The following is a 21,009-nucleotide window of genomic DNA, read 5'->3' as shown; positions in this document are numbered from 1 at the left end:
TATACCTTTCCAAGAGCATATCGTCGGCTTACTGCCAAAACCAACCAACTCCATTTTTAAAAGTTTTGAGAAACCCACCTTTAAACTTTAATTTGAAATGAAAAATCGTCTGAATTTAAATAATGATTTAATAATTGAAAAGTATGACAAAAATATTTTTCAGTTATTAAATAATTTTTTTAAATTCAGTCGATTTTCAATTTCAAATTAAAGTTTAACAGGTAGATTTCCCAAAACTTTTAAAATGGAGTTGGTTGGTTTTGGCAGTAAGCCGACGATATATCCTACATAAAAGCAAGTTTGCCTTGGAATTAAAACCATTTATTTTAATGTGAATCTAACCTAAAATCGAGGCGTCGCAGTGCTGTGTGTGTTGTATTTTTCTTTTAAAATGACCAGTTCGTTTATATTTTAAGTACTTGCTACTTATTTCTTCCATACTAACTGTACTTCCACTTTTACAACACACTACACCACTGTTTCGCTCTAAAACAAATGGCTGACCATTTTGGACATGAAAGAAGAGGGAATGAGTTTAGTTTTATTGTTTCTAACAAGAAGAATAGTTTAGTCTTCACGATAACCAAATTAAGAGCGTTTGGTTTTAAATAGCGTACTAATTGCTTTTAAGAAAGCAACTTTAAAGAAGACTAAAACTACAACTAAAAAAAAAAATAGTTTTAAGACATTTTTTGTTTTGCTGACATAATAGTCTTGAGATCAAGTAGTTTTAATAATAGGTTTTATTAGTCATATTAGGAGAATCTTTAAACCTGCAATAAAACTAAAAGGTAACAAACAAGAATCTAATAAAACCAAACAGTCCGGAAGTTCTTCATAAAACTGATTAGTTTTTAAGTGAACTGAGAATAAACCATTTTAAAACTACAATAAGACAAATTATTTATTAAGATTAATTAGTCTTATTTGATACACTTATTAGATACTTTAAAACTAGTGACAAATGCTTAACAGTTTTAAAGTTCTGTGGCAGTATATCTACAAGGTAACTTTAAAACCATTATCTTCTTATTTACCACAATAAAACTTTTATAAACCTTAAATAAAACTAAAATGTTTTTATTGTGCTACTTGGGACCTTGACTTTACACACTTTACAGTATAGGGAACATAGGCAATGCAGTTCTTATGAGAGTTTTTAGCGCGGGGATGCCGATTTCATCAAAAATAATTAGTAATCGAACATTAGAGAGATTAAATTAAAACTGTTTTAGAAAGGCAATCTACAATTTTAGGATTCATATGCGTAATAACTATAGTATATCAAATAAACTTAAACGCATGCGAATCCTAAAATTGTAGATTGTCTTTCTAATAAAACAGTTTTAATTTAATCTCTCTAATGTTCGATTATAAATTCTTGTTGATAAAATCGGCATCACCGCGCACAACTCTCATAAGGACTGCATTGCCTATCTTCCCTATACTGTAAAGTCAAGGTGGGACGGAGTATAGACTATTATATATTAAAATTGTATTTTCACTTACCAATATTCAATTCCACCAATTCAATATATTTAGATAAGTGAAACAATTAATCACAGCAACAAAATGGAGTCGTAAAAACATGATAAAAACACAACGTTGTTCGGTGACACAACCATGACACAACCTAAAAAGAGTAAAAAGTCAATGTCAACAAGTAAATTGTCACGGTACAATAAATTCTATATTGTACCATGACACAGCATGCTAAAAATTTTAGTTTTATAAACAGCAGCGCCCCGATGTGCTACTTACCTGCGCAGAAACAAATGTGAACACTTTGGCCTATCTTTTGACCACTCTCTTGTTTTTATTTCTCTATGACCCATACTCATACAGATATTTGAAAAATAAATTGAATGTGATCATTTTTGTTGATTTATTGAAATATAAAATACGTAACAGTTTGCTCTTAAATATGCCTTAATAAACTTATCTAATGAGAAAATGCAGTTAGTAAAATTGATGTCTACCGTCGCATTTCTACTATGGCTTGCGGTCTACCGAGGGATGCGGTTTATAAGCTGTATTATACAGTGATGAGCGCGCTAATAAACGGCAAAATAGCACAAAAGAAAAATAGTATTAAGTTGTAAAATAAAAAGAAATGAAGCTAGTCGAGCTGGGAAACTTAGCGATATTAACCTATGAATTTACATTATATTGATTGTTTCCCACCTTTACACGTATCAGATGAGTATGTCAACTAAAATTGTCACTGTGATAGTGGCAGTTGCCAAATTCAGCCAATACGTCTAAAGGTGGGAAACAATTAACATAATGTAAATTCATAGGTTAATATCGCTCAATTTCCCAGCTCGACTAATTTCATTTCTTTTTATCTCACAACTTAATACGTTTTCCATCTTTTGTGCTATTTTTCCGATTTATTAGCTCGCTCATTACTGTATATTACAATGCCGACAAAAAAATCTTTATAAAGTAAAAAAAAACGCATAAATCATAAGAATTATCGTTATAATTTTACAAACTAATTCTTAATAATAATAATTTAATTTGTCATATCAATTTGCTACTTTAGTTGGGATAATTTTGTGGCTATTCCCAACTAAAATAGTAAATTGATGTGACAAATTAGGCGAAATGTTTATTGCTAAGTACTAATAAACATTTATACCTACTACTACTACTATTTAGGAATACATATACCTACAATAAACTTTATGCAAATTTAGTTTTTTTACTATTATGCAAATAACACCGCAATCTTTTCCCAGCGTGTGCGCAAATATCAAGCCCTCTTTTCAAATAAAATGGCCTGGTAGATTTACTTTCATTTCATTTTACATGTATTTTGTCCAAATGTTTATTACTTGTGAATAAATATATAAGATTGGATTTTTTTCAAAGCATAACACAATGTGATTCTCGTCTAAAAACAAAGTTTATTTAATTTTTGCATAACTAATATTAACTAATGAAATACTTACCTAAAAACAAAGAATCGGCAATTAAATGTTCATGCTTTACATTTCTTAGTATAAGAACTTGAATTGTCTTTTAAACTTTTAGGGCCGGTATTTCAATAGCTACTTAAGCTTTTGCTTAGCTAAGCCTGTGTCAAAAGTTAAGGAGAAGCTTAAGCCGGGTGCCGTATTTCCATCATTTCCATAACTAAACTAATGCTCAACTGTAAAATTAATTGGTTTGGTACCTCTGAATACGTCAAAATGCCAGAACTAACTGTTCTGAGGTGAAAACCACTACTGTTAACGTTTAATGTTATATTGTCATCTGTATCAATGTCAATTACTTCACTTAATTTTGTGTATTATGGTACATGTGTTGTTAGTTTATTGTCTATATTTTCTCTGGTTATATTTTTATTGTTATTTTGCATAAGCAATAGATCCGTCTTTGTAATTTTGTTTATTGGATATATTCCTTAAAATGTCAAATTCGAATGTAAGTTTATTTTTGTTAAATAAATACATATGTATACTTACCAAGCATTGTACAAATAAATAATTTTCATGTGCCTACACCTTCCAAAAGTAGTAAGAATTTTAATGTCTAATCGTTATTACGATTAATAAATTAATAGATTAATTGATTATTATTTAATAATCTAATAATAACGTTATTACATTACTCAAAAGTTGGTTTTCAAAATAACTTTCTAATTAATAATCTATAGAAATAACCTCAAAAAACAGAAAACAAATTTTAAGCAAAGGCTTAAACAAACTCCCGCGTGAGCTTAAAATTATTTGGTTTAAGCCTAGGCTTAAGCCTCAAATTGAAGTGGAAATACAGGCAACTAAGCTTAAGCAAAGGCTTAAAGTAAGCTTTGGCTTAAGTGAGGTTGGAAATACCGGCCCTTAAAAATTAAATTATATTAAAGCAAATTCATTTATGATTGTAATGACAATTTGTCAAAAGCTTACAAATATTTTTTTCTACAAGAGTTTTCTTTCACTTCATTCATTATCATTCTCTTTGCCTTATTCCTATGCGGCGTCGGTATTATCATTCTCTTTACCTTATCCCTATTCGGCGTCGGTTTCCCTAATTGCATTTCACCATAAGTTTCTGTTTCTAAGTTTCTAAGTTTCACTTTTACTGCGAGATTGGACAAATGTCTCGGATGGATAACCCCAACACGTACAAACTATATGAGGTTTGTTGGCGCAGTTATATCTACAGCGAAGAAAACTATACCCAGAGGATATCGTAGAGATTATGTCCCAGGATGGGATGAAAAATGCGAAAAATTGTATCAAGAATACAACGAAAGCCAAGACCGAGAAATTGCGGACGAACTGCTGCACAGTTTGGATGCAGCCAGACGGCAAAAATGGATGGAAACTGTGGAAAAACTAGACTTTAGTAAATCAAGCAGAAAAGCGTGGTCCTTACTTAGAAAACTTGGTAGTAGCAGACACTCAACTAGAGACAAAGTACCAATAGTTCCCAACAGAGTGGCCTCCCACATTGTAGCAAACTCAAGGGCACCTAGAGATCGTGACCACACCACCAAAGTAAAACAAGACCTAAAAATATTAAAGTCTGCATGCCCGCCTACATCTGAATACTCTGACGAGTTTACTCCAGAAGAAATTACCTCAGCAATATCAGAAATTAAATCTGGAAAGGCACCCGGCTCCGATAAAATACATCCAGAATTTTTACTCCATTGTGGCAAATATGCTAGGAAATGGCTGGCTGATTTCTACACAGATATATTAAAATCAGGAGAAATCCCCCATTTCCTTAAAAAGGCCTCCATTATAGCCATATTGAAACCAGGAAAAGCAAATGATCAACCCCAAAACTACCGACCGATTGCACTGCTGAGCTGTGTCTATAAACTGTTGGAACGCTTAATCCACAACAGAATTAGTAACACCATATTGGGGGTGATACCTATTGAGCAAGCAGGGTTCAGACCTAACCGCAGCTGCACAGATCAGATCCTATCCCTAACAACACATATCGAAGCAGGTTTTCAAAGAAAGCAAAAAACATCCGTTGCTTTCATTGACCTATCAGCTGCATACGACACCGTCTGGAGACAAGGACTAATCTGCAAACTGATCCGTGCCATCCCGTGCCAAAAGGTAACCAAACTCATTGATAGCATGCTCACCGACAGACCTTTTCACGTCACAATGGGCAACTTAAGAAGTGTCCAAATGAAGCTCAGCAATGGACTGCCACAGGGATCTGTTTTGGCACCCTTACTCTTTAATTTATACATCGCGGACCTACCTAGGACAACTTCGCAGAAATTTGGGTACGCTGACGATTGGGCCATTGCAGCAAGACATAATAACATGAATGTTACAGAGACAATACTGACGGATGACCTTGCTGTTATGGGTGAATATTTTCGCAAATGGAGGCTACGGCCCAATGCAACGAAAACTGAAGTGTGCTGTTTCCATCTTAATAATGCCCAAGCCAACAAAAAACTCTCCGTTCACTTTGAAAACAGACTACTCGCTCATAACTCAACACCAAAATATCTTGGAGTGACTCTTGACAGAACCTTAAGTTTTAAGGAACACCTACAAAGAACGGCAGAAAAACTGAAGACGCGAAATAATATAATCCAAAAGCTATGTGGCACCTCATGGGGGTCCTCAGCCTCCGTACTCAGATCATCCGCTCTCGGACTCGTATACTCGGCGGCTGAATATGCTTCGCCGGTATGGCTCAATAGCAAACACACGAAGATCATTGACACCCAATTAAACCAGACAATGCGAATGATCTCAGGTACAATTCGACCAACACCGAACTATTGGCTTCCCATTCTGAGTCACATTCCACCGCCTAAACTAAGAAGAAGTCATTCTCTTCTCAGAGAATATCGAAAAATCGAGGCTAACCATCAACTACCCATCCACCATGATAAGCTTGATATCGAAATGAAAAGACTGCGCTCCAGATATCCCCCATTGTTAAGGGCCACCTCCCTACATCAGGAACATTTCGACCTCACCAACGCTTGGAGAAGACAATGGGAGAGCGACTCACCACAGGAATCACACCAAATGGCCTGTATCGATCAGAAACCGCCAGGCTTTGAACTGCCCCGCAATACATGGACGGCGCTGAACAGAATAAGGACAGGGACCGGTAGATGTGCTGACAGCTTGCATAGATGGGGAAAGGCCCTTACTCCTGAGTGTGATTGTGGTGCGCAACGGCAGACCATCCGCCACATTATTGAGGAATGCCCCCGAAGGCGATACCCTGGAGTTTTCGATGAGTTCCTGAATGCGACCGAAAATGTTTTACAGTATATTAATACATTAGATGTTCGTTTGTGATACTTCATGTAGTGTTTTATATACTTTTTTTTTTTAAATTATGTGTTCTTGTTGTATCTATGCCATACGATAAATAAATAAATAAATACCATAAGTTTCTACCTTGGGTCATATCAATATTAATCCCCTTTACCAACATGTCCTGCCTAATCGTCTCCCCCCACGTCTTTTTTGGTCTTCCCCTTCCAGGTATCTGCACTTCTTCTTCGTAGCATTGTGTGATTAACGTCTCAAAGTTGAACATGACCAAACCATCTCAACCTATGCTCTCTCATTTTGAAAATGTAAAGACTGAAATAGTTTTGCACACACTTATGACTACAGATAAACAGGAAGAAGTGTACTTTTGAAGTGTGTAAAATATATAATTCCTAGCTGAGCGCTTTCGGCTTATAAAGCCATCTTCAGAGCTATGCTACAATAAAAAGGTCTCTAATGAATAATTGATCTCAGAATTCAAAAGTTTAACTTACGTCAAAAAGTTCAAAATACCACTATGAAGAGAGATGGATCCCATGTACGATATAAAAAGACTTGTCTTTCTTATGCAGTTTTTAATGATAGAAAAAAACTTGTCTGTCTGTTGAAAAAAATTGTTCAATGTTGCTGTTGGTTTTTGTAGCCGAAAAAGTTAAAAACATCAAATACGAGCACAAAGGACTTTCACACAAAAAATTATATTACAGATAACGAATATTTGATCATGGTAAGGTCAAGAAACCCTACCACCTGAAGTGTACGGTGTCAGCATGGAGGATTTTAATGACAGCCGACACAGACAGGGTGTGCTCGTTAAGGTGCTTTCACTTTTTCTCATAACAAGTGACAGTTGACATATGACATTTTAGCAAATTTGAATATTGAAAATTTTTTCAGAAAAGTGAATAATCGAATTGAACAATTTTTAACAAAGTAAACATAAATCTGTTTTTTTTTTTAAATAATAAAATATGTACATATTGAGAAAAGACTTAAGGCCCAAGATAAATCAGTTGACAAGTTATCCTTCAAAAACAAAACTCGAATCTTTTTTAAAGAATACAGGATGTAAAAAAACTTAATGGTAAAATTTTTTCATATTTTTGGATAAGTCACAAATTACATTAATAGTCCATTCTTCCACGGTTTTTGCTTTAAATTTTAAAGAACCGCTTGGATTGACATGAAATTTGGCATACGCATAGCTTACATGTCAAAGAAAAAAGTGATATTGTGCCGATGTGTGCTTTTGCCCTGTGGGTGACTTTCACCCCCTCTTGGGGGTGAAAAAATATATGTCCAAAATAATTCCGGAAATGGGTAAACTGACTAATTTTAAGTAACTTTTGTTCTATAGAGCTTTTTCGCCAAGTCAACACTTTTTGAGTTATTTGCGAGTGAATATGTTCATTTTTCAACAAAATAACCACATTTTTAGACGGTTTTTCGCAAATAACTCAAAAAGTAAGTATTTTGTCGAAAAAACCGTTCGTGGCAAAAATATAGCCTATAAAAAAATAAAAAAAATGGTGTAGGCGATAGGTCTCTGGATCTCGTAGAACCAGAGTTATAGCCAATGAGAAATATATTCATATTCACCAAATTTCAAATAGAATATTTCGATGTGAAATATCCAAAAAATTAAGCACTTTTTGGGGAAAACCCATTATAACTTTTTTAAAGTGTTTAAAAAATGCTTTATTTTTGTTTTTACAAAAAGCTTCTAGCATTAAATTTAAGCAAGTTACGCTCAAAATAAAGTTGGTCCCTTTTGTTTTTGCAAAAAAAAATCGGGAAGACCACCCCTAATTAGCAACTTAAATGAAATTAATCGTTGCCGCTCCACAAATTATTTTACTTATGTTGTGTTTATATGATCTGTAAGTTTCATCGATTCAAAGTGCTTATTTTTGAAAAAATTTGGTTTCAAAGTAAAATTTTTAAAAATTTAAATTTTGAAAAATATGCTTTTTTTTCAAAATAACTTAAAAATTGTTAGAGATGCCAAAAATCTCGAAAAACAAAAAAAGTCAGATTTGCTTTTCTGAATATCATGTATTTTTTTGATTTTCTGTTAGACAAAAATTGATCAAGACTTGGTGTTTCTAAATTTGCATACATTCGTGATCAGTGACTCGTTCAACCCATTTTGACTACAGCCCTTTCAATAATAAGGACTTTGAACCGATGAAACTTACAGATCATATAAACAATATATACGCGAGTCAAGAAACTTGTGAAGTCGTAACGATTAAGTTCATTTAAGATACTAATTAGGGGGTGATTTACTCGATTTTTTTACCAGAACCACAAGGGACTAACTTTATTTTGAGCGTAACTTGTTTAATTTTTGATGCTAGAAATTTTTTCTATTAAACAAAAATGAAGCTTTTTTTAAACACTTTAAATAAGTTGTAATGAGTTTTCCCCGGAAATGTGCTTCATTTTTGGATATTTCACGTTAAAGTATTCCATTTGGAATTTGACGAATATGAACCTATTTTTCATTAGCTATAACTGTGCTTCTACTAGGTGTAGAGACATAATATATACACCATCTTTTTAAATTTTTTATAGGCTATATTTTTGCTCAGAATGTTTTTTCGACAAAATACTTCTATTTGAGTTATTTGCGAAAAACCGTCTAAAAGCGTGGTTATTTTGTTGAAAAAATGAACATATTCAACGCCAAATAACTCGAAAAGTATTGACTTAGTGAAAAAACTCTATAGAACAAAAGTTACTTAAAATTAGCCAGTTTACCCATTTCTTGACTTTCTTTGGATGAATATTTTTTCACCCCTAAGAGGGGGTGAAAACCACCCCCAGGGCAAAAGCACATATCACTTTTTTTCTTCTTTTCACATATCACTTTTTTCTTCGGCACAATATCACTTTTTTTCTTTGACTTGTTAGCTATGTGTATGATAAATTTCATGTCAATCCAAGCGGTTCTTTAAAATTTAGAGGTTTTGCAATATTTTACCGTTAAAGAACGGACTATAAGTGCACTGTGTATGGGTGTATCAAAGATGGAAAATAAATTAAGAATGAATTTTTGAGAAATATGATTTTTAAAGAATAAGCTGCCAAATGATTAATTACAAATATTGTTTTATAATGATAATTTAGTAAATAATTTAAAAATTAAAAAAAATGATTTTTTATTGCATAAGGTCAAACTTCTTCCTCCAGAGTCTCCCACAAGAGTCTGAATAAAGGTTTATAGTTGTAATTAAGATTGATTTGTGTATTTAAGCAAAAATCAGGATTAAGTTTAATTTCTTTAGTTATCTCTAGAGCTTCTAAAAGGTTCATTTGTCTATAGTTTTTGGTTGGTATGTTATGTAAAATTGTACTGTTTTTGGAAAGAGAGAAGTAACGGTTGCTAACTTTAATGTGATAACCAAAATTGGATTTTTCTGGATTGTTGAGATGCTCCTTCATCCTCTGAGAAAGGGTCCTCATAGTTCTGCCCACATAAGTCATGTTACAATCCCCACAAGACAGCTTGTAGATACCACTTTTATTTAGTTTGTCGATTTTATCTTTGGTGTGGCTGAAGATGGATTTGATGATATTTTTGGTTTTGAAAGAGATGTTTAGGTTACTGACTTTATTACAAATTAATCTTGATACTTTTTCTGAAATTGGCCCTAAGTAAGATAAGGATCTATAAATAGATGTAGTGTTGGGTTCGTTTTCTATGTTAAAAGCTTGGTTTAGTCTCTTTTTGAGTATTGACTTTATAAGGACCTTGTCTACAGTAGAAGAGGGGAAGCCATTTTTGTTTGGTATTTGTTTAATAATTGAAATTTCGTTGTTGTAATTGTCTTGGGACATGGGGATGTTTAGAAGTCTGTGAGCATAACAATGAATAGCTGTCATCTTATGTTGAAAAGGATGGTTAGATGATATGGGTATCATATGGTCAGTTTGAGTAGGTTTTCTAAATACTGAGTATTCTAGAGTAGTAGAAGATGAAGAAGTGGAAGATGTATTCTTTTTGATGGTTAGGTCTAGAAAATTGATCATGTTGTTGGTTTCTAACTCTAATGAGAACTTAATTGCTGGATGTAGGTTATTAATTACTACCTTCCTACTAGTAGTAGGTTGCTTGAATTCCGTATGGTGGGATAAAAATATATCCAGAACTACAAAGTTAAGAATAGGGAAGACATTTGTGGAATCGGTGCTCATGTATGGAAGCGAAGTCTGGACATTAACAGCAGAGTCCAGAAGAAGAATCAATGCTGTGGAAATGGACTACATACGTAGAAGTGCTGGAATCTCCCGATTGGACAGAATACATAACGAAGAAATAAGAAGAAGGATGCAGGCACACGATACAGCGGTAGACAGGCTCGAGAGAAGAAGTCTAAAATGGTTCGGTTACTTACTTAGAATGGACGACCAACGATGGCCAAAGAAACTCCTGAAATGGAAACCCCCAGGTAGGAAGAAAAGGGGAAGACCAAGACTATCCTGGAATGACACGATAAGGAAGGCCATGGAACACCGAAATTTGGAAGAGGAAGATGCCCAGGATATCATCAGCATACATTAAGCACCATGGAATGTTACCCAAATTTTCTTGCATTTCATTATTTTGTGCAAATCCTTTAGGTAGATCGCACCCCCTGCATACTATTCGTAGCACCGTCAAATGTTTATCACATGTAAATAAATATTTTTTTCTACAAGAGTTTTCTTGCATTTCAATATTTTGTGCAAATCCTTTGAGTAGATCGCACCCCCTGCATACTATTAGTAGCACCGTCAAATGTTTATCACATGTAAATAAATATTTTTTTTACAAGAGTTTTCTTGCATTTCATTATTTTGTGCAAATCCTTTAGGTAGATCGCACCCCCTGCGTATTATTAGTAGCACCGTCAAATGTTTATCACATGTAAATAAATATTTTTTTCTACAAGAGTTTTCTTGCATTTCATTATTTTGTGCAAATCCTTTAGGTAGATCGCACCCCCTGCATACTATTAGTAGCACCGTCAAATATTTATCACATGTAAATAAATATTTTTTTCTACAAGAGTTTTCTTGCATTTCATTATTTTGTGCAAATCCTTTAGGTAGATCGCACCCTCTGCATACTATTAGTAGCACCGTTAAATGTTTATCACATGTAAATAAATATTTTTTTCTACAAGACAAGAGTCTACAAAATTTCATTAAAATCCATGCAGTAGGATAGAATTCGGAGGTAATATTCTCTTCTTACTCTCATTGACTGGCGTATATATATGTTATAGTCAAAGCCCGAATTTCAGGCACTCCTAGGTTTGACTAGGCAATCCTCAGGTCTGACTGACGGTCTTAGTCAAAGCCCGAAATAAATTAGAGTTTCGGCCTTTGACTAGTCAAACCTAGGAGAGACCAAGTTGGTCAGGCAAAGGTCGAAATTTAATTTTATGAAATCGTTGTTTGACTAGTCAAACCCCGATCAGCTATTAAAATGTCGTAATTTGTTAGATTAGGTTTAATAAAACGTACTTTTTTGATTTTAATGTTTATTATTTTTATATTGTCGTAATTAAAATAAAAAAAATTAGTGTTTATTCTCACATCTTGATTCATTATAGCATTTAGAGTTGCACAATTCGTTACACCTTTTACACTTACATAGTTTTAAAGAGCATTTCTTATTGCAGTAGCATTTTATAAAGCCTTGTCCTCCAAATTTAGAATATTTTGTACAAATTTCTCTTTATAGAGACAGGTTAACATCTGGAACATCTTCGAAATTAAGAAAATTCTCTTTGCATTCTCTTATTTGATTTCTTGAAAAACGTAATTTGGTTTCACTAAGTATATGAATTTTATTCTAGCACAAACATATGGAATGGGAATGTCATCGTCAACTGTGAAAGAAGATATTGCAATCGGAGAAAAAACTAAGGATCACCATAATACTAAGGAAGCCCCTGGACCGTCGTCACTAGGAGAGGAAGAAAATTGTCAAACAATTCAGATTACTTCTTCAGAAGTGGTTTGTTGTATCTGCCAAAAAGAGAGCTCTGACGCACATACGTGCATAATTTGTAATTAGGTGGTACATGTTGTGTGCGCTGACAGCACACTTGGTGTAAACTATGAAGGTTTTGACAGAAAATGTACATGCATGTGTTGTGCACAGACAGAAAAGATTAAAATAAATAAAGGAAACTCGATTGAAGGTCTTCATGCCCAGGATAATGCTATGAATCAATTAAGTGAAAAAATGTCCTTCAATTGCAATCGGAAAAACTGTAACAATACATCTCCCCAGCTTTGATAGGGCAAAAGGAGATGCTCGAAATATTTTGGATATCATACAAGATAAAACAATTGACGTTTTATATAGAGTTGGTACGAAATTAGGAACAATAAACACACTTTTTTTAAAGAGAATTTTCTTAATTTCGAAGATGTTTCAGACGTTAAGCTGTCTCAAAGAGAAATTAGTACAAAAAATTCTAAATTTGCAGGACAAGGCTTTATAAAATGCTACTGCAATAAGAAATGCTCTTCAAAATTATGTAAGTGTACCTAAAAGGTCTAACGTATTGTGCAACTGTAAATGCCATAATGCCTCAACATGTGAGAATAAACACTATTTTTTTTTTATTTTAATTGCGACAATGACCCCCTCTGTGGCTCAGTGGTAAGAGCGCCTACCTTTGGATCGAAAGGTCCGAATGGTCGTGAGTTCGAATCTCACCAGGGCCAGAAATTTTTCGTTTATTATAAATTAATAAATGAAAATAGTTTCTGTCCTTGTGGGATCGGTACTTACCGGAGGGACCGCAGACGTTCTAATACAATTAGGGTCTCTTTGCAAAGACAATGACGTCGACATTGCAAAGTAACAAGACACTTACTCAACACACACACTACACATAACACTACGTACCTGACTGCAAAAATTCACCGTACCTACCATGCCAATAGGATTGGCACGCCTATTGGGGATAGGCGAAGGTTAAGCTATCGAGAAAGACGTGTTTAAAACGGCTCCGATATTTAATTCGTAAATTTCGGATAATATCGAGTTCTTTTAAAAACAAAGTGCTTCTCCGACGAAATAGTGGCTGTGCGAATCGAGTGTATTTAGAAAATTGTGAATAAAATTGAATTTTTAGAGATTGCATACGGATAACCTAAACAATAAACCTGTTCTAGTTGCTCCGCTCGGTTGAAGAGGCAAGTAGAGTGGGGTGCGCGGGGACCATTACGATAAGGATAATTATTAGTGTTTATTTACAAAACAATACAGTGGCGTGTAAGTGAGAGTTTTATACCTTCAAAACACTGCCCGGAAAAAGGTAATAGATTTATTATATTTTATTTATTATTATATTTAACGATATGGCCACGTGTAAAGAACTGACTCAGATGGATGGTGAAGAATCTGATGATAGTAAGAGAAAGAGGGATGGAAAAAAAGACGACCAAGATGAAAACCCTTTCACAAAAAGCAGAAAATTATTTAGGTCTCCAGCTAAGAAAGATTGTGATAATACAGAACTGAAAGAAATGATGATCGCTCTTATGAACGAAGTTAAGGGAATACGAAAAGACCAGCAGAGCTTTCAGGAGGAAATTCGCAATCTAAAAAAAGAAAATGTGAGTTGAAGGGAAAGGTAAATTTCCTAGAAAGCAGGATAGAAAAGATGGATAAACAATTTCGAAAACAAAACATTGTGATTAAAGGACATGATTTCAAAGAAAATGAGGAAATTGAAGATGCCACCAACTTCATAGCAAATCAATTGAATGTGAACGTTAAAATAAAAGATGTGCAGAAAATAAGAACCTCTGAAGGGAAACTGCCAGTGGCGATAGTAAAAATGGATACAATGAAGGATAAAAAACTTATTATGAAGAACAAGAGTAAATTAAGAGGAACGCGGTACTTCATTGAAAGTGATCTAACACAAACCGAAGCCAGACTACAGAAAGAGTTAAGAGATATGGCGAGAGAAGAAAAAGGAAAAGGTAATGAAACGAAAGTCGGCTATCAGAAAATATGTATAAACGATGAATGGTGGAAATGGAACCATAGCACCGAAAAATTAGAGAAAATGGAAAAAAACTAAGTCTAAACAAACACAGTGGACAGATAAATACGGAAACGAATAAGGCACGAAATATGATTATGATAGGACAATGGAATGTTAGAGGGACTTTTGAAGTAGGGGCACTAAAAAATTTATCAGATACATTGGAGAAATATGAGATAGATATTGCAGCTATACAAGAAACTAAACAAAAAGAAAATTTCTGCATAGATGTGGGAAGCTATGTATTCTTCAACAGTGGAGACAATGAACGTATATTTGGAGTTGGATTCCTTATAAAGAAAAAATTTGCCAGTCTGGTGATAGATTTTGAGGCAGTCACAAGCAGAATATGCAAAATAAGAATGAGGGGAAAATACAGAAAAATATCCCTTATAAATGTACATGCACCAACGGAAAATACAGAAAAAGATGTTAAAGATAGCTTTTATGAACAGTTAGAGCATCTGTTCTACCAAATACCATCATACGACACAAAAATAATTGTAGGAGATTTCAATGCCAAGATTGGCAGAGAGGACGTATACAAACAAATAACAGGGGGGAAAAGTAAACACAGGGAGAGTAACCTGAATGGAAAAAGAGTAATAGAATTTGCTTTCGAACACAATATGCGAATTATGAGCACTTATTTCGACCACAAAGAAATCCATAAAGGTACCTGGGTATCACCAGATGGACAAACAGTAAATCAAATAGATCATTTGCTAATAGAAGCCAAACATGCAAGAGCCATACAAGATAGCCGAAGTTATAGAGGTGCAGATGCAAATTCTGATCACTTTTTGGTCAGAGTCAAAATGGAGCAAATAATTCCCACAATCCCTAAGACTAGTTGCACAAAAATGAAAAGATATAACGGTGCACTACTTCAGAATGAAGAGGTTAAGAAAAAATTCAAGCAGAAAATTGAACAGAAAATAGAAAGCCAGACAACAGTAGATGATATAGAAAGCAGATGGGTACAGCTAAGGGGAAACATTCAAGAGGCAGCCGACTTAGTATTACTAAGAAAAAGACAAAATAAACAAACAGACTGGTACGATGAAGATTGTAAGAAAGCAATTAGGGAGCGAAATAAAGCCAGAATAAACAGCATAATGAGAAATAATGAAGAAAGTAAACAAGCCTATGCTGAAAAAAGACGGGAAGCAAAGAAGATCTGTAGAAGAAAGAAACGGTTAAATCTAGAGCAGAAATTAGACCGAATTGAAGAAGATTTTTTAAATAAACAAGTCAGGAATTTCTACCAAGAAATAAAACGCGACCGAACCCAGTACAAAACCGCATCAAGATATTATAAAGATGAAGAGGGAAATCTGATAGGTGGAATAGATGAAAAATTAAGAAGATGGGCCAATTATTTCCAGAATATATTATGCACAGACGATCAAGACGAAATAGAGCAAATGCAACTACCACATGAAGAAGAAAGAGACCCAAATGTGAATGAAGAAGTACCTACCAAGGAAGAAATTATAGATATCATAGAAAACTTAAAAAACAACAAAGCACCGGGAGAAAACGGTATCATTGCAGAGTTTTTAAAAGATGGTGGCGAAAGGCTTCAAGAAGAAATCACCGAGTTAATATGCGAAGTGTGGATCAAAGAAAATATACCCAATCAGTGGAAAGAAGCTATCCTATGTCCTGTACATAAAAAAGGAGACGTTACAGATTGTAGAAATTACAGGGGAATAGCTCTACAAGATACAGTATATAAGATTCTGGCCATATTAATTAGAAATAAAATTAAAACAAAAGTGGAAAATTGTCTAGGTGAATATCAAGCGGGTTTTAGAGCACAAAGATCGGTAATAGACCAAATTTTTGCAATGAAACAAATTTTATCTAGCTCATATGAATTCAACCTAGCATTAAATATGTTATTTATTGATTTTAAACAGGCATACGATACCATAAAAAGAAGTAAAGTATATGAAACACTAGAATATTTTGAATTTCCACCAAAAATAGTAAGATTGACTAAATGCATACTTAGTGACACTAAAAGTAAAGTTATGATAGAAGGACGGGTATCGGATAGCTTTATCACCAATAGAGGCCTGCGACAAGGTGACCCGTTATCAACAGATTTCTTCAATTTAATTTTAGAGAAGATTATACGAGAATGCAATATCTATACTAAAGGCACAGTTTATCATCACAGGCATCAATGTGTAGCATACGCAGATGATATTACCTTAATAACAAGGAGACCTGCAGAATTAAGAGAAATCTTCAATAGACTAGAAAGAACAGCCAAGGAATATGGTTTAGAAATAAACGAAGAGAAAACGAAATATATGGTGATGAAGGGAAATGAAAATCATCTGGGACAGTCCTTTAAGATACAAAGCCGAAGTAAAGAATATAACTTCGAAATTGTCGGCCAATTCGATTACTTGGGAGTAACACTAACAAATAGGAACGAAGAGAACCAAGAAATAGCAAAAAGAATGGCGAAAGGTAGTAAGAGTGCTGGAAGTCTAAATAAGATACTGAGGTCGAAGATAATATCCAGAAAAGCAAAAAAACGAATATATACAACAGTTATCCGACCTACGGTACTCTATGCTAGCGAGACCTGGACATTAAATAAAGATATGGAAGTAAAATTAGATAGATGGGAACGAAAGATCCTCAGAAGGATATATGGAGGTTTAAAAGAGGGGAATATCTGGCGAAGAAGAACGAATGAAGAAATAATGCAAATATATGGACAACCAAAAATAACAACACTCGCCAAAATTCAAAGATTAAGATGGCTTGGGCATATAGCAAGAATGGAAGAAGGAAGAGTTCCCAATCAACTAATAAACACGGAGGCTGGTACAAAAAGAAAAAGAGGACGCCCCCGAAGAAGATGGTTGGAGTCTGCAAAAGAAGATCTGAAGTCGCTGAGGGTACAAGATTGGAAAAACCTAGCACAAGACAGAAAGAAATGGAAGAAAACAATTGAAGCCTTGGGCCCCTAAGGCCTGTTGAGCTGAACTATATATATATTTATGCACAGATATCAAAGTGAGGTCCTGACATTACGCGCACTTAGTGAGGACCGGTAGAAAACGTAGACATAATCGTTTCAACTCTTCATAGTGACCTTGACAAGTAAATAGCAATTAAAAAATGACGAGTATACACAAAAAAAATTACGTATATGTGCCCCGTATTGTTCAAGTATATTGCCACCCAAGTGAGGCCATTATACGCAGCTAATAAAGTGAGACTGTATATACTTTTTCGTTATGCGCACAAAGTGAGGACAACTTTACGTGTATATTTCCTTACAGCTCATCAAGTGAGGACCATACAGTGTTGTCGATAAATATGAGATTAATCGTTTCTACTGCCTTTTTCTGTATAACACAGTAAGAATTATTATTGTTTCGATGTTTCAGTCACTTGTAGTTATAAGAAGGATGTGGACTCTTTGTTCTTGCTCGTACTGTTTGTTAATTTTATAACATTTTAGTACCTCAGCATTAAATCACGGTAGCCTTATCGGAGACTAGCGTTAATAAAGAAATAGTTTTATATTTTTTAATAATTTACGTTAAAGATGGATAGGAAAGCAAGAATTTTGAAAATAGCGTTAGTTGAGAACAATAATAATCAAAATGGAGGATACAGTGATAGTTCAGTTATGTGAAATTTATATTGAACTTAACATATAAATATAAAAGCCCGACTTTTGATCTAAGGGGAACACAGTTTTTACGGTACATACATATCTGTCATTTGTCAACCCCCTCCCTTCCATTTCCCCCACCCCTTATTTTTAAATAGGGAAGAGGGGCGTGTGCTAGCTCATTTGAAAGGATATTCAATTCTCTATCCAGTATTATTAACATTGACATAATTATCTATACAGAGTGTATTTTAGTATAGGTACTGTTGCCCCTGTCGATTTTCATTTTGAAACGACAATTTTCCAACCTTAATTTTAGTATACAAGATGATTTACTTAATTTAATTAAACTTAATGTACCTTTTTTACTGACTTAATTTTACAGTTATTCCACTAGATGGCAAATACAGTGAATATGTGCATATGTTTTATTTCGAATAATCATTTTAAAATAGTTTTAGTTTTCTATTTTCTCTAAAAATTGTTGCAAGCTTCTTGTTCTTATACTTAAAATCATGTCACTACAAATTTATACGAGACTACATATTAAGAGTATAGAAAGTATTATAATATATGACATACATATGCTTTTTTCCATTTATTGAAGATATTTCACCTTATCCTGAAACAATGCAATGTGACCAAGTGTCCTCAACTAAAAAAATATATCCCACTATTTTGATATTAAATCTATAGTTTGTACTATAAACCGTATTGAAATAGATTGCAACATGTGTGTGTGGTTGGGATATTGACTGCGAAACCTAAGGCTTCATTCGCCTAATCATATTTACCTTTGATTCTTATAACAATAAATAAAATTGATTAACATTTTATATCAATATTATTAGTGTTTTTAAACAATATCAGTATGATATATCAGTATGATAAAGTCAAGATAAACAATACTATAACAGAAAGCTTTGAGGTCAAACCAGGACTGCGACAGGGTGATCCATTATCGTCTATAATGTTTAGCATATTACTAGAAAAGGTTATACAGGAAGCAAACATTAATAGAACAGGTCTGATCTACCACAAAAAACATCAGTGCTTGGCATTCGCAGACGATTTGGTAATCTTGGCTAGGAGCAAAATAGAACTTATAGAAACACTCATGAAACTCGAGGAGAGGGCAGCAACCAAAGGATTGTATATAAATGAAGCAAAAACAAAGTATATGGAATGGACAAATAAGCAATTCGTTCGGGGGCAATACATAACAATGACAACAGCGAAAGGAACACAGTATAAATTCGAAGAAGTTGGGAGATTTGAGTACTTAGGAACTGTCTTCACAAGAGATCCTAACTGTGAAGAAAAAATACAAAAGAGAATTATGTCGGGCAACCGCGCTATATTTGCTTTTAATGGGTTGTTAAAAAGTAAACATATATCACGAAGAGCAAAACTAAGAACTTACAAGACCGTAATAAGGCCGATAGTAACGTATGCTTCTGAAACATGGGTCACAACAAAAAAACATCAAGAGTTGTTATTAGTTTGGGAGAGGAAAATACTGCGCAAAATCTTCGGTGGGAAAAACTTAAATGGACAATGGGTAAGAAGAACAAATAACTAACTGAGCTCTATCAGGATCCTAACATACTAGCAGTAATTAAGGCGCAAAGACTTAGATGGTTGGGCCATGTGCAGAGGATGATTCCATCTAGAATTCCCAGAATGGTACTATCTAGTGCATTGGCAGGGAAAAGACGAAGAGGAAGACCGAGGTCACGATGGAGTAATGGAGTTAGAGAAGATATGAGAAGAATTAACTTAAGGAACTGGGAAACAAAAGCGACTGACAAAAGGGAGTGGAAAAGAATAGTACATCAAGCCATGGGCCTACTAGGCTCGTAGTGCTTACATATTATAATATCAGTTTTCTAATATTATCCAGTTCCATATCCAGTTCCGAATCCAGTGGTTATATTTCTTCCGTATTGTTTAGTTTCGCTTCCAGTGATTGTATTTTTTTTCTTGTTTTTTTTTAAATATTTATTTATTATTTTATTACTATATTTTTTTATTGTGCTCATAATAGATTGCAACATTGTCTACAGACATGAATGCAGTAACAATAAATAAAAAAATCGGAGATCCACACCCCGGATTTGAAATCGAAACCTCTGCTTTACGAATCCGATATCCGAGGTCTACCCACTAGGTCACTAGGCTATCGCTCTTAGACAATATTTTTTCCTGAAACGGGGAACTTTTAAAGCCGGGTCTAGACTATGTAACAAAACATGCTAATAACAAAGTTGTACAACAAATTTGTTGTACAACCTTGTTATGTAACTTGTTATAATATAGCATGAGTATCCAGACTATATAACAAAAAACAAAACAACAACATGCGCATAAATTTTGCAGCATTTTAGATGGATAGCTGGTAGGTTAGGTAGTATATAAAATTGCGTCATATAAGTATGGAGGATCTCTTCATAGCAACAGCAGCTTGTGTAATATTGTGGAGGCGACACCGGCGTGTTAAATTAATATTTTGGATGTGTCCTTCATTAGCAGCTCGAGCAAAATATAGGTAGTGGTACAGCTCTTTTAGCTGATCTGGAAAGAGATAACATAGACCCATCGACAGGAGACATTAAATGTGATGGCAGTTTTAAAAACTTCTTAAGAATAGAAAGTTCTGATTTTGAATTTCTTATAAATGAAATCGGCTATAAAATAGGCAGGAAAGACATTTCGAGATGCAATTCCAGTAAGAGAAAGATTAACAGTTATATTATTAGCAAAGTATATTTTTTAAACTTTTTACTCATTGTTTCAGAGAGGAAGTATAACATTTCTGTAAAATTTAATTCCTCAGTATTATCGTCTTCACCTGTTCATGATTGAGTGTCACTGTCTGTTTGAATTGGTGTAGCTGGAGAAGTAGCGGATGTAGGTGTAGTGGACGGAATAGAAAGGCTCAGATATATTGTACGATTGAGTGTTTGTTTGAGTAGCTGATGAAGTAGTCTGCATCTGTGTAGCGAATGAAGTG

General features: G+C 34.1%; 1 protein-coding gene across 8 annotated transcripts in view; it reads left to right on the top strand.

The window, feature by feature from the left end:
- The window catches only part of LOC126890438 (zinc finger protein 493-like), a 134,793-nt gene that overhangs the window by 25,281 nt on the left and 88,503 nt on the right, over positions 1-21,009 (top strand). Inside the window, exon 9 of one of the 8 annotated variants that reach the window (XM_050659382.1) lies at positions 12,134-12,480. The exons of the other annotated variants lie outside the window; for them this stretch is intronic. Within the exon in view, the coding sequence (XP_050515339.1) occupies positions 12,134-12,354 (221 nt within the window). The 3' untranslated portion in view covers positions 12,355-12,480. Of the gene's footprint in view, positions 1-12,133; positions 12,481-21,009 lie in introns of those variants that run through there. 8 annotated transcript variants of the gene reach the window in all.

This window comes from Diabrotica virgifera, chromosome 8 (assembly GCF_917563875.1).
Source record: "Diabrotica virgifera virgifera chromosome 8, PGI_DIABVI_V3a".
NCBI lineage: Eukaryota > Metazoa > Arthropoda > Insecta > Coleoptera > Chrysomelidae > Diabrotica > Diabrotica virgifera.
Note: the sequence above shows the minus strand (reverse complement) of the source record. Positions and strands in the feature narration are given on the sequence as shown.